The sequence below is a fragment of the Coregonus lavaretus genome (assembly GCF_964263955.1).
Source record: "Coregonus lavaretus genome assembly, chromosome: 23".
Classification (NCBI taxonomy): domain Eukaryota; kingdom Metazoa; phylum Chordata; class Actinopteri; order Salmoniformes; family Salmonidae; genus Coregonus; species Coregonus lavaretus.
In genome coordinates this window covers 19,845,748-19,863,102 of record NC_140010.1, presented here as the reverse complement: position 1 = coordinate 19,863,102, position 17,355 = coordinate 19,845,748, and the positions used below count along the sequence as shown (strand labels likewise).

The 17,355-nt window shown below is 44.8% G+C and overlaps 1 protein-coding gene across 1 annotated transcript in view; it reads left to right on the top strand.

Annotated features, from left to right (window-relative positions):
* LOC311150716 (voltage-gated inwardly rectifying potassium channel KCNH2-like) overlaps positions 1-17,355 on the top strand; it is a gene marked incomplete at both ends in the record, with an annotated part of 84,653 nt that extends 67,298 nt beyond the window's left edge. The window contains 10 exons of the mRNA XM_084188235.1: positions 11,277-11,696; positions 11,935-12,331; positions 12,680-12,879; positions 13,051-13,303; positions 13,745-13,938; positions 14,101-14,206; positions 14,457-14,738; positions 15,567-15,762; positions 16,078-16,243; positions 16,975-17,355. Of these exons, the coding sequence (XP_084044361.1) occupies positions 11,277-11,696; positions 11,935-12,331; positions 12,680-12,879; positions 13,051-13,303; positions 13,745-13,938; positions 14,101-14,206; positions 14,457-14,738; positions 15,567-15,762; positions 16,078-16,243; positions 16,975-17,355 (2,595 nt within the window). The remainder of the gene's footprint in view (positions 1-11,276; positions 11,697-11,934; positions 12,332-12,679; positions 12,880-13,050; positions 13,304-13,744; positions 13,939-14,100; positions 14,207-14,456; positions 14,739-15,566; positions 15,763-16,077; positions 16,244-16,974) is intronic.

The window sequence follows — 17,355 nt, the reverse complement described above, 5'->3', positions numbered from 1 at the left end:
GTTCACCCATGACTGCATGGCCAGGCACGACTCCAACACCATCATTAAGTTTGCCGACGACACAACAGTGGTAGGCCTGATCACCGACAACGATGAGACAGCCTATAGGGAGGAGGTCAGAGACCTGGCCGTGTGGTGCCAGGACAACAACCTCTCCCTCAACGTGACCAAGACAAAGGAGATGATTGTGGACTACAGGAAAAAAAAGAGGACTGAGCACGCCCCCATTCTCATCGACGGGGCTGTAGTGGAACAGGTTGAGAGCTTCAAGTTCCTTGGTGTCCACATCACCAACGAACTATCATGGTCCAAACACACCAAGACAGTCGTGAAGAGGGCACGACAAAGCCTATTCCCCCTCAGGAGACTGAAAAGATTTGGCATGGGTCCTCAGATCCTCAAAAAATTCTACAGCTGCACCATCGAGAGCATCCTGACTGGTTGCATCACCGCCTGGTATGGCAACTGCTTGGCCTCCGACCGCAAGGCACTACAGAGGGTAGTGCGTACGGCCCAGTACATCACTGGGGCCAAGCTTCCTGCCATCCAGGACCTCTATACCAGGTGGTGTCAGTGGAAGGCCCTAAAAATAGTCAAAGACTCCAGCCACCCTAGTCATAGACTGTTCTCTCTGCTACCACATGGCAAGCGGTACCGGAGTGCCAAGTCTAGGTCCAAAAGACTTCTCAACAGCTTCTACCCCCAAGCCATAAGACTCCTGAACAGCTAATCATGGCTACCCGGACTATTTGCACTGCCCCCCCACCCCATCCTTTTTACGCTGCTGCTACTCTGTTAATTATGTATGCATAGTCACTTTAACTCTACCCACATGTACATATTACCTCAACTACCTCAACTAGCCGGTGCCCCCGCACATTGACTCTGCAACGGTACCCCCCTGTATATATAGCCTCCCTACTGTCACTTTATTTTACTTCTGCTCTTTTCTTTCTCAACACTTTTTTTGTTGTTGTTTTATTTTTACTTTTTTTGTTAAAAATAAATGCACTGTTGGTTAAGGGCTGTAAGTAAGCATTTCACTGTAATGTCTGCACCTGTTGTATTCGGCGCATGTGACCAATAACATTTGATTTGATTTGATTTGATTTCCTTGATGGCCAAAAAGCTCAATTTTAGTCTCATCTGACCAGAGTACCTTCGCCTTTTGGCGAACACCAAACGTGTTTGCTTCTTTTTTTCTTTAAGCAATGGCTTTTTTCTGGCCACTCTTCCGTAAAGCCCAGCTCTGTGGAGTTTACGGCTTGAAGTGGTCCTATGGACAGATACTCCAATCTCCACTGTGGAGCTTTGCAGCTCCTTCAGGGTTATCTTTGGTGTCTTTGTTGCCTCTCTGATTAATGCCCTGCTTGCCCTAGTCCGTGAGTTTTGGTGGGCAGCCCTCTCTTGGCAGGTTTGTTGTAGTGCCATATTCTTTCCATTTTTTAATAATGGATTTAATGGTGCTCAGTGGGATGTTCAAAGTTTCTGATATTTTTTTATAACCGAACCCTGATCTGTACTTCTCCACAACTTTATCCCAGACCTGTTTGGAGAGCTCCTTGGTCTTCATGGTGCCGCTTGCTTGCTGGTGCCCCTTGCTTAGTGGTATTGCAGACTCTGGGGCCTTTCAGAACATGTGTATATATACTGAGATCATGTGACACTTAGATTGCACACAGGTGGACTTTATTTAACTAATTATGTGACTTCTGAAGTTAATTGGTTGCACCAGATCTTATTTAGGGGCTTCATAGCAAAGGGGGTGAATACATATGCACGCACCACTTTTCTGTTATTTATTTTTTAGAATTTTCTGAAACAAGTTGTTTTTTTCATTTCACTTCACCAATTTGGACTATTTTGTGAATGTCCATTACATGAAATCCAAATAAAAATCAATTTAAATTACAGGTTGGAATGCAACAAAATAGGAAAAACACCAAGGGGGATGAATACTGTTGCAAGGCACTGTATGAATCTCTTCCATAGGAGGATTTTTGAAAGTAGGGGGTGTGTCTCTGTTTTGTAAATTAGTGCTTTCTCAAATTGTCCCACATACAGGTTCACATAGTTGGGGGCAAAAGGGGAGCCCATGGCTACACCCCAAATTTGAAGGAAAAAGTCTGACTCAAAGATGAAGGTGCAGCAACGCTTCCTTCAGCAGAGAGACCCTACCTTTGCTCCATCCAATGATTGCATCTTGCAACTCGCTGAACAGGTATTATCCAATAACTACTTCATCTTTGAGTCAGACTTTTTCATTCAAATTCGGGGTGTAGCAATGGGCTCCCCTTTTGCTATGTGAACCTGTATGTGGGACAATTTGTGGAAGCACTCATTTACAAAACAGAGACACACCCCCTACTTTCAAAAATCCTCCTATGGAAGAGATACATACAGTGAGGGAAAAATGTTTTTGATCCCCTGCTGATTTTGTACGTTTGCCCACTGACAAAGAAATGATCAGTCCATAATTTTAATGGTAGGTTTATTTGAACAGTGAGAGACAGAATAACAACAACAAAAATCCAGAAAAATGCATGTCAAAAATGTTATAAATTGATTTGCATTTTAATGAGGGAAATAAGTATTTGCCCCCTCTCAATCAGAAAAATGTCTGGCTCCCAGGTGTCTTTTATATAAGTAACGAGCTGAGATTAGGAGCACACTCTTAAAGGGAGTGCTCCTAATCTCAGCTTGTTACCTGTATAAAAGACACCTGTCCACAGAAGCAATCAATCAATCAGATTCCAAACTCTCCACCATGGCCAAGACCAAAGAGCTCTCCAAGGATGTCAGGGACAAGATTGTAGACCTACACAAGGCTGGAATGGGCTACGAGACCATCGCCAAGCAGCTTGGTGAGAAGGTGACAACAGTTGATGCGATTATTCGCAAATGGAAGAAACACAAAATAACTGTCAATCTCCCTCGGCCTGGGGCTCCATGCAAGATCTCACCTCGTGGAGTTGCAATGATCATGAGAACGGTGAGGAATCAGCCCAGAACTACACGGGAGGATCTTGTCAATGATCTCAAGGCAGCTGGGACCATAGTCACCAAGAAAACAATTGGTAACACACTACGCCGTGAAGGACTGAAATCATGCAGCACCCGTAAGGTCACCCTGCTCAAGAAAGCACAAATACATGCCCGTCTGAAGTTTGCCAATGAACATCTGAGTGATTCAGAGGAGAACTGGGTGAAAGTGTTGTGGTCAGATGAGACCAAAATGGAGCTCTTTGGCATCAACTCAACTCGCCGTGTTTGGAGGAGGAGGAATGATGCCTATGACCCCAAGAACACCATCCCCACCGTCAAACATGGAGGTGGAAACATTATGCTTTGGCGGTGTTTTTCTGCTAAGGGGACAGGACAACTTCACCGCATCAAAGGGACGATGGACGGGGCCATGTACCTACAAATCTTGGGTGAGAACCTCCTTCCCTCAGCCAGGGCATTGAAAATGGGTCGTGGATGGGTATTCCAGCATGACAATGACCCAAAACACACGGCCAAGGCAACAAAGGAGTGACTCAAGAAGAAGCACATTAAGGTCCTGGAGTGGCCTAGCCAGTCTCCAGACCTTAATCCCATAGAAAATCTGTGGAGGGAGCTGAAGGTTCGAGTTGCTAAACGTCAGCCTTGAAACCTTAATGACTTGGAGAAGATCTGCAAAGAGGAGTGGGACAAAATCCCTCCTGAGAGGTGTGCAAACCTGGTGGCCAACTACAAGAAACGTCTGACCTCTGTGATTGCCAACAAGGGTTTTGCCACCAAGTACTAAGTCATGTTTTGCAGAGGGGTCAAATACTTATTTCCCTCATTAAAATGCAAATAAATTTATAAAATTTTTGACATGCGTTTTTCTGGATTGTTTTGTTGTTATTCTGTCTCCCACTGTTCAAATAAACCTACCATTAAAATTATAGACTGATCATTTCTTTGTCAGTGGGCAAACGTACAAAATCAGCAGGGGATCAAATACTTTTTTCCCTCACTGTAGATTATGTCTTTGTGCTCTGGGAAGGAAGTCAGCAGGAACTAAATTAATTCCAAACTAAATGAATTCGTGGCCAACAGTCAGATTGTGACAGCAATGCTAAGAAAATGACAGATCAATTCAAAATGAGAGGCTACAAGGACAAAACCAAGAGAGGAATTGCTAAAAACTAAACCAAAGAAGAAAAACAACTCAACAGTGTTTTGCACTAAGTACACCAAGTGTTCGGAGAAAATGAAAGCAATCCTGAAAAAGCACTGGCATATTCTGCAATCAGACATCTTCAAGGAATCCCCACTGGTGGTCTATAAGCGTGGTTGCAATATTGGGGATAGCTTAGTGAGATCTGACCTGCCCCCTGAGCCCACTCAGACACTCTTGACACCCATTCCAAATGGGAACTACAACTGTGGCTCATGCGCACAGTGCAAAAACATCCTTCTTCAGACACCCACATACAGGTCGAAAACTCCCTGTTAGGGGTATCATCTCATGCAAGACAAAGGGAGTAATCTATCTCATCACCTGTTCATGTGGGAAAGCCTACGTAGGACAAACGAAAATAGAATTAAAACAACGCATAGCTGAACACAGCAGCTCAATCAGGTGTAAGAACACTGACTATCCAGTAGCAGCTCACTTTGTTGAAGCTCACCATCCCATCTCCTCCCTCAAATACACAGGTATTGAGCATGTTACTCTACCAAGGAGAGGAGGTAACATTGAGATCCTACTACTACAGAGGGAGGCCTACTGGATATCCTATTTAAAAACATTGATCCCTAGTGGTCTGAATATTGACTTTGATCTCAGGCCGTTCTTATAACCAATTATATTTTCTGTGAACAGGTCTTGTAAATGAATGTATTCTTTCTACAGCTTATCAGCATGCACCCAATATGTTCCCCCGTTGATGATGCTTATTATGCATTATGGTTGAACCAAAAGATTATATGTAACAAAAACATTTAATGAAATTGGAACTATTTAAATAATTAGGTGAAATTAAATGAAACAATTTATGTTGATGCTAATGTTATGCTAATGCTAATGATAACAATGGCATAATATATTAAATATGCTGGGGCTATTGTCTTTCAACAGTTTCGCTCAATTCATTCTGATCAACCTAGCAATTACGACACACCCCTCTCTATTGGCATTGGTGTTGCACTAATTGCACTGTTTGTCTAAACGTTGGTGTTTTTTTACCCAATAAATTACTAGGAGGTTATACATATGGAGTGTGCATCTCTCTTTGTTTTTATACCTTACTAATTACTGAAGAATAACACAAACATTACTATCAACAACATGATAAGTACTAGTAGTACAACAACAGTAAGAAGGACAGGCGTAGTTTACAACTGTCATTGCAGTAGTATATTGTAGGTAAATTAGGCAGGGTGGCCCTCTGTTTCTGCTCTCTTGCCAACTGCTTATGGAATTGTCTTTGGCACGACAATGACAGCAATGGAGTTGACAAAAGCACAAACAGATCTGGGACCAGGCTAATAATAGTATAATAGGCTGTAGTAACAATACTTCAATACTACAATGCTGTAGCACAGTACCAGGGGTTAGTCATACTGCAGTAGTAGTATCCTTAGTAACAGGCTCACTTGGGTCCCATGTCATTTGCCTGACAGTATAACGTGTATCCACATTAGTTCCAGCTGTGCAGAGTACTTAGCAGTAACCCTGGACAGATGTAATGAGCTGAGGGATAATCGTTTCTGCCCCATTAAATACCCACTAATAAGAGTCTGTTATTTGCTCCTCTGCTGCATCAAAGCTGGGACCGAGGGACTGAAAAACAGCTTCTATCTCAAGGCCATCAGACTGTTAAATAGCAATCACTAGCCGGCTACCACCCGGTTACTCAACCCTGCACTATAGAGGCTGCTTCCCTATATACATAGACATGGAATCACTGGTCACTTTAATAATGGAACACTAGTCACTTTAATAATGTTTACATACTGCTTTACTCATTTCATATGTATATACTGTATTCTATTCTACTGTATTTTAGTCAATGCCACTCCGACATTGCTCGTCCTAATATTTATATATTTCTTAATTCCATTATTTTACTTTTAGATTTGTGTGTATTGTTGTGAATTGTTAGATACTAAGGCACTGTTGGAGCTAGGAACACAAGCATTTCGCTACACCTGCAATAACATCTGCTAAATATGTGTATGTGACCAAAAATATTTGATTTGATTTGATTTGCTCTGACATCATGCTCTACTTCTCCTCTATTCCCTTTATATTAATCCCACCTTTTCTGTCCACACGACACTTATGGTGTCACTTGCATCTGTTTTCCAGTCCTCTGTATCATATCATCTTCACCTCAGCCAAATATGTATGGATAGGATGGGCAGTTTTCTTTTCTTTTAGAAGGTGACCCCCGACACTCTCTCTCTTTTTCTTTCTCCTTCTCTCTCTCTCTCTCTCCCTCGCTCTCTCTCCCTCGCTCTCTCTCCCTCGCTCTCTCTCTTTCTCCCTCTCTCTCTCCACGGTTCTCTTTTAGAGGCAGAAGCGGTCATAGCATTGCCATTCTGCATCGGACCGTATCTAGACCTAACGTAAGAAACACATCAGTGCACTTACTGCGCATCCTGTAGTCTACTAACAAATCAATTGTCCCAGTTGCAATGCATTTAGTGCATGTCCCAGTTGCAACGCATTTAGTGCATGTCCCAGTTGCAAAATTTCCTGGAGGATCCCAGGAGCGTTTGTCCTCCTTGGAGGTGGTCCTCTGTAGCTCAGCTGGTAGAGCACGGCGCTTGTAACGCCAAGGTAGTGGGTTCGATCCCCGGGACCACCCATACACAAAAATGTATGCACGCATGACTGTAAGTCGCTTTGGATAAAAGTGTCTGCTAAATGGCATATTATATTATTATATTATTACAAAGTAGAATAGTCAAACAATGCAAGGAGGGAGAGCTGATTTCAAATGAACACCAAGACATCGGAGAGTAACCAGAGATCTGAAGAGAGCTGGGGGTGGTGAAGCTAAAGAAGACATCTCAGGGAGACCTGCCACCAGGAACCTGGGTATTTGTTAACTGTGACACTTCTGGAAGAGAGGATCACATCAGTGTCCTGTTAGGAGGACTGGACCAGGAGGCTTGGGAGGGATGCAGGTTTGGTGCTGGGCTGAGGGACATGGACGGAAAGAGTCCTTGACTCTCAGTCTCCAGAGAGGGCAGAGAGGTGGGGAGGAGTTTAGAGAGAGGGAGGTTGTGGCTGGTTGAGAGGCTGTGAAATGAGGGAGACAGGGTAAGCCCTATGGTTTAGGCTAGGGGGACACTGGAGTGAAAATATAACTGATCAAATATCTGTATAATAACATATCAGAGTTTTATGAAAATCCTGTGGAATTCACTTTTTCTCACAACTGATAATTAACATGTAGAGGCGTCAATAGGTGTCAATGGACATCACTTTGGTGACCTAAAAAGTTCACAATGGACCTCCCGAGTGTCGCAGTGGTCTGAGGCGTCACTACAGACCCAGGTTCGATCCCAGGCTGTGTCACAGCCGGCTGTGACCGGGAGACCCATGAGGCGGCGCACAATTGGCCCAGCGTCGTCCAGGTTAGGGGAGGGTTTGGCCGGCTGGGATTTCCTTGTGCCATCGCGCTTTAGCAACTCCTTTTGACGGGCTGGGCGCCTGCAAGCTGACTTCGGTCGCCAGCTGGACGGTGTTTCCTCCGACAAATTGGTGCGGCTGGCCTCCGGGTTAAGCGAGCAGTGTGTCAAGAAGCAGTGCGGCTAGGCAGGGTCGTGTTTCGGAGGTCGCATGGCTCTCGACCTTTGCCTCTCCTGAGTCCGTAGGGGAGTTGCAGCAATGGGACAAGACTGTAACTACCAATTGGATATCATGAAAAAGGGGTAAAAGAAAAAATAACATTCACCATGTTCCTGTAAATCACACTCCCAGTCATGAAAGGATGCGTTTGAAGCGCCAATTGTGTGAAGTTGTGTATGGTAATCATAGCCCAGATACAGGAATAGAAACATCAATAAAAAATGGTCTTACTTCTCAACTGGAATGTTGATAGCAAGAGCCTTAGTGCTGCTGTTATGTTCATTACTGTGGGTGGGGAAAATGTGATGTTCTGTGTTCATGTGTCCAAAATGTGTTCTGTGTCCAAAATGGAATTAATTTGCTAGCTATCTATTTGCTGCCTGTTCCGGATGTGCTGTACTTTCTCAATCCGACTGGTAAGTAATGAGCAGGATAAATATCTAGTTATAATGTAAGTTAATCATGTTTGCGTGTTTCTGGCTTTCAGAGTATTTTTGCATGTGTACACTTTGTGAGGCAGTCTGTAGTCCTACAGTGGATTAATATACTTTAAAGAGATGATTGATATCACTTTCTATCATGGGGAATAATACACTTGGCAGTTAGGTCCTTGACGGATTTACAGTTCTGTAATAGACAGTGGAATCATGAGCTTTGGCCAGCAGTTCCCAAGAGAGGGAACTCACTCAGCTATACTTGAGTGAGTTCTGATTGGGTTTTGATGGGTGATTGAGAGGCCGGGGAGAGTTTGGTGAGAGGAACAACAGAACAGCAGATGCTTGATTGGATGAGAGGCCGGGGAGAGTTTGGTGAGAGGAACAACAGAACAGCAGATGCTTGATTGGAAGTATTAAGCACTTTCTGACTGTCTCACTGTTTCATTTTGCCCAGACAGGAATGCACTGTACTGTACACTATGTTGTGTTGCGGAGAGGCGAGGACTATGTGATGTTCTATACCTGCTTTTGACATCACACAAATAGACAAGAGCCACAAGGCTTAGGGCTAATGCCAGTCACGTGATTCAAGGTGCTTTAGCTGAAAATGCATGAAAAAACCCCAGTGAAAGTAAGAACACATGGAGTAGCAGAGGATGTACAGTGGGGAAAAAAAGTATTTAGTCAGCCACCAATTGTGCAAGTTCTCCCACTTAAAAAGATGAGAGAGGCCTGTAATTTTCATCATAGGTACACGTCAACTATGACAGACAAAATTAGAATTTTTTTTCCAGAAAATCACATTGTAGGATTTTTTATGAATTTATTTGCAAATTATGGTGAAAAATAAGTATTTGGTCAATAACAAAAGTTTCTCAATACTTTGTTATATACCCTTTGTTGGCAATGACACAGGTCAAACGTTTTCTGTAAGTCTTCACAAGGTTTTCACACACTGTTGCTGGTATTTTTGCCCATTCCTCCATGCAGATCTCCTCTAGAGCAGTGATGTTTTGGGGCTGTCGCTGGGCAACACGGACTTTCAACTCCCTCCAAAGATTTTCTATGGGGTTGAGATCTGGAGACTGGCTAGGCCACTCCAGGACCTTGAAATGCTTCTTACGAAGCCACTCCTTCGTTGTCCGGGCGGTGTGTTTGGGATCATTGTCATGCTGAAAGACCCAGCCATGTTTCATCTTCAATGCCCTTGCTGATGGAAGGAGGTTTTCACTCAAAATCTCACGATACATGGCCCCATTCATTCTTTCCTTTACACGGATCAGTCGTCCTGGTCCCTTTGCAGAAAAACAGCCCCAAAGCATGATGTTTCCACCCCCATGCTTCACAGTAGGTATGGTGTTCTTTGGATGCAACTCAGCATTCTTTGTCCTCCAAACATGACGAGTTGAGTTTTTACCAAAAAGTTCTATTTTGGTTTCAGCTGACCATATGACATTCTCCCAATCCTCTTCTGGATCATCCAAATGCACTCTAGCAAACTTCAGATGGGCCTGGACATGTACTGGCTTAAGCCACACAGGGGGACACGTCTTGCACTGCAGGATTTGAGTCCCTGGCAGCGTAGTGTGTTACTGATGGTAGGCTTTGTTACTTTGGTCCCAGCTCTCTGCAGGTCATTCACTAGGTCCCCCCGTGTGGTTCTGGGATTTTTGCTCACCGTTCTTGTGATCATTTTGACCCCACGGGGTGAGATCTTGCGTGGAGCCCCAGATCGAGGGAGATTATCAGTGGTCTTGTATGTCTTCCATTTCCTAATAATTGCTCCCACAGTTGATTTCTTCAAACCAAGCTGCTGACCTATTGCAGATTCAGTCTTCCCAGCCTGGTGCAGGTCTACAATTTTGTTTCTGGTGTCCTTTGACAGCTCTTTGGTCTTGGCCATAGTGGAGTTTGGAGTGTGACTGTTTGAGGTTGTGGACAGGTGTCTTTTATACTGATAACAAGTTCAACCAGGTGCCATTAATACAGGTAACGAGTGGAGGACAGAGGAGCCTCTTAAAGAAGAAGTTACAGGTCTGTGAGAGCCAGAAATCTTGCTTGTTTGTAGGTGACCAAATACTTATTTTCCACCATAATTTGCATTACAGGCCTCTCTCATCTTTTTAAGTGGGAGAACATGCACAGTTGGTGGCTGACTAAATACTTTTTTTCCCCACTGTATGGCACACAGAACGGTCATATCTTTGTAATTTCTTTCCATCCATATTTTGGTGCAAGCAGGAGGTTTGATATTTATAAGAAGCTGTCAACATGTGTGTACAGTTCTTAGACTTCATCTGTCATATTCTCTTTATAAAGTGGCCTAAAGGCAGGATCCACCTGCTCCTCGTCTCCAGTCACTGGTTACACACTGACTAGGGCCCTCACAGGGCTGACACTCTCTTATCTTGATTTTAATATGTAACAATAGTGATTTTATAAACCATACTACACACGAAACTGACTTTCTAAAAGAGAGGGTTGCTCAGTCACACATACACAACATACTGTATTCCTACTCAAACATATTCAGGAAGTTTAGTCTAAAATGGCCACAATCAATCATATTTACATTTACATTTTACATTTTAGTCATTTAGCAGACACTCTTATCTAGAGTGACTTACAGTTAGTGAGTTCATAAATTTTTCCATATGAAAATTAGATCCTACCAGACCATGACCAAATTGTGGAATTTAGTTTTCATAAAAAAATTTCATTAGCTCCATTACCGTTTCAAGCACTATAATGAACAAGTGGTTTGTGTTTGTGTTGAAGCCTAATGGCTACTCTCAATCATCTACTGTTTATGTATGGGGGCTCCCATCCTATTCATACAACATGAATCTCATGTGTGCCTTAAGTTTAAAAAAAAAAGTACAATTGCACAAAATGAAACAAATGATGACGTTCACACCCTGTGTAGAGGACAGGTTCCTCCCTTGGTCATCATCAACCTTTCGATCTTCAGTTTCTTTACACATCTCCTCTCTCTCCTTCTCCAGGTCCTCTCACTAGGCCCAGATGTCCTACCAGAGTACAAGCTCCAGACCCCCCGCATCCATAAATGGACCATCCTGCACTATAGCCCCTTCAAGGCGGTGTGGGACTGGGTCATCCTGCTCCTGGTCATCTACACAGCCATCTTCACCCCCTACTCAGCGGCCTTTCTCCTCAGTGACCAGGAGGAGGCGGCCATGCAGACCTGTGGTTACTGCTCTCCACTGAACGTGGTGGACCTCATAGTGGACATCATGTTCATCGTTGACATCGTCATCAACTTCAGGACGACATACGTCAACACCAACGATGAGGTGGTCAGCCAGTCGCAGCGGATTGCCGTGCACTACTTCAAAGGGTGGTTCCTCATAGACATGGTGGCGGCTATCCCCTTTGACCTGCTCATATACCGCTCTGGAGAAGAGGTGAGGAGACCTGGGTGTAGTGGTTTTTAATGCCCTAAAAGTCTCATTGTTGTAACTATCCAACTGCTGCTGCGATCGTCTGTTTTAAGAGTCTCTGCAATATCTTCTTTCTACTTTCTTCTTTCTTAACTAAACTGACACATAGTGATAATAATCAAAATAACTTGGTTGTATGGCTGGGTGTTCTGCATGTGTGAATGACCTGTCTTGGACAACTTTCTTACCTGTACCCTTTAAGACAACAACCCTGATTGGCCTGTTGAAGACTGCTCGGCTGCTGCGATTGGTGCGCGTAGCTCGGAAGCTGGATAGATACTCTGAGTACGGAGCGGCTGTCCTCTTCCTCCTCATGTGCACCTTTGCCCTCATTGCTCATTGGCTGGCCTGTATCTGGTACGCAATTGGTAACGTGGAGCGTGCAGGAGCAGCCCGGATTGGCTGGTTGGACTCTCTGGGGGACCATCTCGGAAAGCCCTACAATCAGACTATACCAGGGTCAGGTCCCTCCATCAGGGACAAATATGTCACAGCACTCTACTTTACCTTCAGTAGTCTGACCAGCGTGGGCTTTGGGAACGTCTCCCCTAACACCAACTCTGAGAAGATCTTCTCTATTTGTGTAATGCTCATCGGCTGTAAGTCCCAATTATAAACCAGCAATACACAAATAAGTCTTGCTTAATACACACGTTATGCTTCTGTTAACACATGATTGGAAATTTGACAACACATGGATGGGTAATGTGCAATGTAAGGATTATGTGTATTGGACCAATTGGACAGCCACATCTTGTGCCCACTGTCCAAGGCAATTCTTCCCCAGGGAAGATTATGTCAATTTTATTGCATCTTATTTAATAATATAAAACACTACATTTTGATTACAGGCACAAAATCTTCATGTTTTTCTAGGATTATAATATTACATGCTTATTTTGGGGGGAATATGCTCAGTCCTCTCTATTCTCTCTGTGTGTCTACAGCTCTCATGTATGCCAGCATTTTTGGTAACGTGTCCGCCATCATCCAGCGGCTGTACTCCGGCACGGCTCGCTACCACACCCAGATGCTGCGGGTTCGAGAGTTCATCCGCTTCCACCAGATCCCCAACCCACTGAGGCAGCGGCTGGAGGAGTACTTCCAACATGCCTGGTCTTACACTAACGGCATTGATATGAATGCTGTGAGTCATACACACACTTGTGCGAACACACACACGCATACACACACAGCTACTTGTTTTGGTAATGTAAGTGTGGCGAAATGGACACATTTAAGTAGGAAAAAGGCAACACACAGTGGTCGACACAAAGACAAACCAACTGATGTGTCTCCACTCCTCTATGTCGTCCAGGTGCTGAAGGGCTTCCCAGAGTGCTTACAGGCTGATATCTGCCTGCACCTCAACCGCACCCTGCTGCAGAACTGTAAGGCCTTCAAGGGCTCAACTAAGGGCTGCCTGCGGGCCCTGGCCATGAGGTTTAAGACCACCCATGCCCCGCCGGGCGACACCCTGGTCCATGCCGGTGACGTCATCTCAGCCCTCTACTTCATCTCCCGTGGCTCCATAGAGATCCTGAGAGGGGATGTGGTGGTGGCCATCCTGGGTAGGATATCATCTGAACTGCATTTCCATATTGCACAATAAAGATTTCCTTGATTTTAATTGACTTGACTTGCAGTGGCTTTTAACCTGTACTGTATATTGTTGCAGAGGCTTTTAACCCAGTATCTCTAATCTCCTCCACTCCTTGAGAGATGCCTCCATAGCCCTCCGCAATGTTTAGTCTAACAGCCTCATCTAGTGGTTGCTATGGGTTAGTCACAAGAATATGAGAGAGCACATCCACTCAGAAACCTTGTAGATCGCTTTAAATTAACACAGAAAAAGTAAATTAGATATTGATTAATAACACATTGTCTCTGAATATCCACAATATCAGAAGCATATAATGTATCCATTTTGAGCATATATTAAATAGATATGGTATCATCAATGTATCTTCTCCTGTGCATCCAGTAAACAATCTCTCCTTTCCCCCCTGCAGGTAAGAATGACATCTTTGGAGAGCCCATTAACTTGTATGCCCGTCCAGGGAAGTCCAATGCAGATGTGAGGGCTCTGACCTACTGTGACCTCAATAAGATCCACAGGGAGGACATGCTGGAGGTGCTGGACATGTATCCTGAGTTCTCTGACTATTTCTGGGGGAACCTGGAGATCACGTTCAACCTTCGGGATGTGAGTGGGCTTTTTGTTACATAATTTTGCCTCTAATGCCTTGCTAAAAACATCACATTCAGGGGAATTTACTGTCTCTTATCTTTGAGTTTGATTATTAGAATTCAAATTATTTAACTAAATAAATCATTCTATTTCTTCTCACTTTAATAATTTTTTCAGGCTGCCACGGTAGCTGGCTCAATAAGCAGTGAGGACTCTGATCATTGTGGAGTCAGCTGTCGTATTCGCAGACAAAAACTGTCCCTCAGTCGCAGCTTGGACAGAGGTGTGGTACCCTGTTAGTCAAGTACTCTGGGTAGCACATGGCTAGATTAGATCATGATGTGTAATTCAGTTTGATTTTAGTAAAGCCATTCAATTTGCATTAATCACACTTGCTTCAATTAGACAAGTCTGTTCTATCCACTCTATAGATGCGTCCCAAAGTGCACCCTATTCCCTATATAGTGCATTACCCTATGGGCCCTGGTCAGAAGGACAAACCCTATTTCTGCATTCTATGCCTCTCCTCACAGATGCAGGGAAGACCAATCCATCCCAGAGACATGTCCGCAGGGCCAGAGGCCAGAGCTCCAGAGCCCAGGGAGATGGGCAGAACACAGAGTCTGAGGGCCTGATGAGCTCAGCCTATTCTCCTTCCTACTCCAGTGAAGATGAGGAGTCAGTGTTAACCAGCCCTGTACAACCAACTTCACTAGTGGGGATCCCCCATAGTCAGACCACCATCCTCAATATCAGCAGTGCTGTGGAGGATGAGATGAACCAGAAGACTGGCAATACCTGCAATCCTCTCTCAGGTAGACCATGCCTCCATCAGCACTACTCTTTTTTAAACCTTTGTCTTTGTGTTAGATCTCAGTGATGTTCTTTTTCTCAATTTGATGCACCGCAATAATAGCCTAGCATGCTGCTATTCATGTCAGTGCTGTTACAGGCTTTGGTTTTTCAATTTAATATTTCAAGGTTGGACGTTAGCACGTGGGGCACACCGATTGGTGTCACCTCGTTAGACAGTCTGTATTACACGTGTGCTGATTGGTCATCTTGTTAGAGGGACACCGTTTCACCTGTGCTGGCCCACGGTACAAGGGAAAACATCCACCTTGGCAATAACACAGTGAAATGTAGCTCAACCGAGCTACACGCTCTCACAACAAAACAATCACTCACAAAGACAAGGGGAACAGAGGGAACACTTATACACATACTAATTAGGGGAATGACCACCAGGTGTGTGTGATTGACAAGACATGACAAGTGGAGTGATGAGAATGGGAGCGGCAGTAGCTAGTACTACAGTGACGACGAACGCCGAAGCCTGCCCGAACCAGGAGGGGGGCAGCCTCGGCGGAAGTCGTGACATTTAGTGGGCACTCATGGTGGGTGTCTTAGGTTCCAGTTGTTGTTGCTAGTCAACTTTCAGTGGACTCCCCCATGTGTCTTTCAGAACCCCACCTGTTTCGTTTTGGTTAAAGTGATTTTCTTTGTTAGTTCCCTTTGTTGTGAGCGACTGAGTTTGTCTTGTGGGAACGTAACAGTACAGTATACTGAATGTTTCTGATAGAGATTCTGTATGAGCTGGACTAGCTGTCTGTCTAACCTCCCTTGTTCTCCCTCTCGATCAGGGGCTTTCTCAGGCGTCTCCAACATCTTCCGTTTCTGGGGGGAGAGCCACGAGCAGCAGCAGTATCAGGAGGTGCCCTGCCACTGCCTCCCCTCCCCTCCTCCTCCCCCTCTCCGCGCCGTCCTGAGCAACATTAGCCGACGGCAGTGCAGCGAGCTGGAGAACAGGCTGGACCTGCTGCAGAGACAGCTCAACAGGTCGGAGAATGTTGGGTCAATGTTGGGTGAACGCTTGGGTTGATTTTTATTCTTGCTTGTGTCCCAAATGGCACACTATTCCATATTTAGTGCACTACTTTTGACCAGAGGCCATAGTGCAGTAATTTGACCAGAGCCCTACAGTATGTAGGGTTCCATTTGGGATGCAACCAATGACTTCCCAAACCTTTGGTTTTGGGAGGCTGTCTCCCTTTAACTGAGGGATAATGAGATTACCCAAATAACCATTTACTGTTGTGACCTATGGAACTTTAGCTATGGTTGTAGTCTGACTATTCTACTGTGGTCCCTCAGGATGGAGTCACGGATGTCCACAGACATCAGGGCCATCATGCAGCTGCTCCAGAGACAGATGGTGCTGGTGCCCCCGGCCTACAGCACAGTGTCCTCCGTCCCTGAACCGTCCCCATCCCTCACCCCGAGACCTGCAGACTCAGAGACCCTGGCCTCCCTCTCACAGGTACTGTATGTATACCACATTTTGCAACTGGGCACACCATCCAAGCAAATGGGGGGTATTCTGTCTGTAATAATGCCCTTTCGTGAGGAAACTCATTCTAATTGGTTGGGCCTGGCTCCCCAGTGGGTGGGCCTGGCTGCCAAGTAGGCGCACCCATGGCTGCGTCATTGCCCAGTCATGTGAAATCCATAGATTACGGCCTAATTTATTTCAATTGACTGATTTCCTTAAATGAACTGTAACTCAGTAAAATCTTTGAAATTGTTGCATGTTGCGTTTTTTATTTTTGTTCAGTATAGATTTAACCTGGTTATTGATTTAGCACAGTTGATTTACTGATTTACTGACATTCTTTGTCGATCGTAATGTCACAAAGTGCAGTTGAGGTCATGTCATCAGTTTGATAGCAGCACATTTGTTTGAGAGAATTTGTTTTCGTGTGAAAGCATTGGATTAAAGATAACAATAGCATTTGAATGTTGGATGGAAGTCCACTAAGCCCACTGGGTGGTCTGGTCTAACCCCCTCTGGATTTAGGTAATCAGCTAGTTAGGACCGTCACCACTAGTCTGGATCCATAGGAAACAACTGCTCAGTCTGTCTTATCTAGCCTACTGTATATCAACCAATCATCCCACTTTGACGTTTTACATGTTCACTCAGAGGTTATTCTGTAGTTGTGTACTGTAGATCTGATTCTTCTCACCTCTCACTCTTGTTCTCTACCTCAGTTCTTGGTCAACACAGATTTTGACTACAGCCTTTCCAAGTCCTGTGAGTCTCTCCACAGTGCAGTGGAGCTATGTCTTCTGGAGCCTACCCCAGTCCTGGAGCCAACCCCAGCCCTAGACACTCTCCCCGAGACTCAGCCTCTTGGCAACAGCATCCACCCAGATCATCACGCCATGGGCTTGTCCATCCATACAGATCCTGAGCCCTTAAGCCTGGTCAACCATGGGAACTTCTCAGAGTCCGGGCCAGGGACAGGATTGGCCCAGTCAGACCCCTCGGAGGGCCGACGGAGGCTCTCGCTGCCAGGGAAACGCACAGCTCTGGACCTGGAGAGCCCCTGGGCTACTGCACACAGATACAGCTCTGACCCTGGGAGTTAG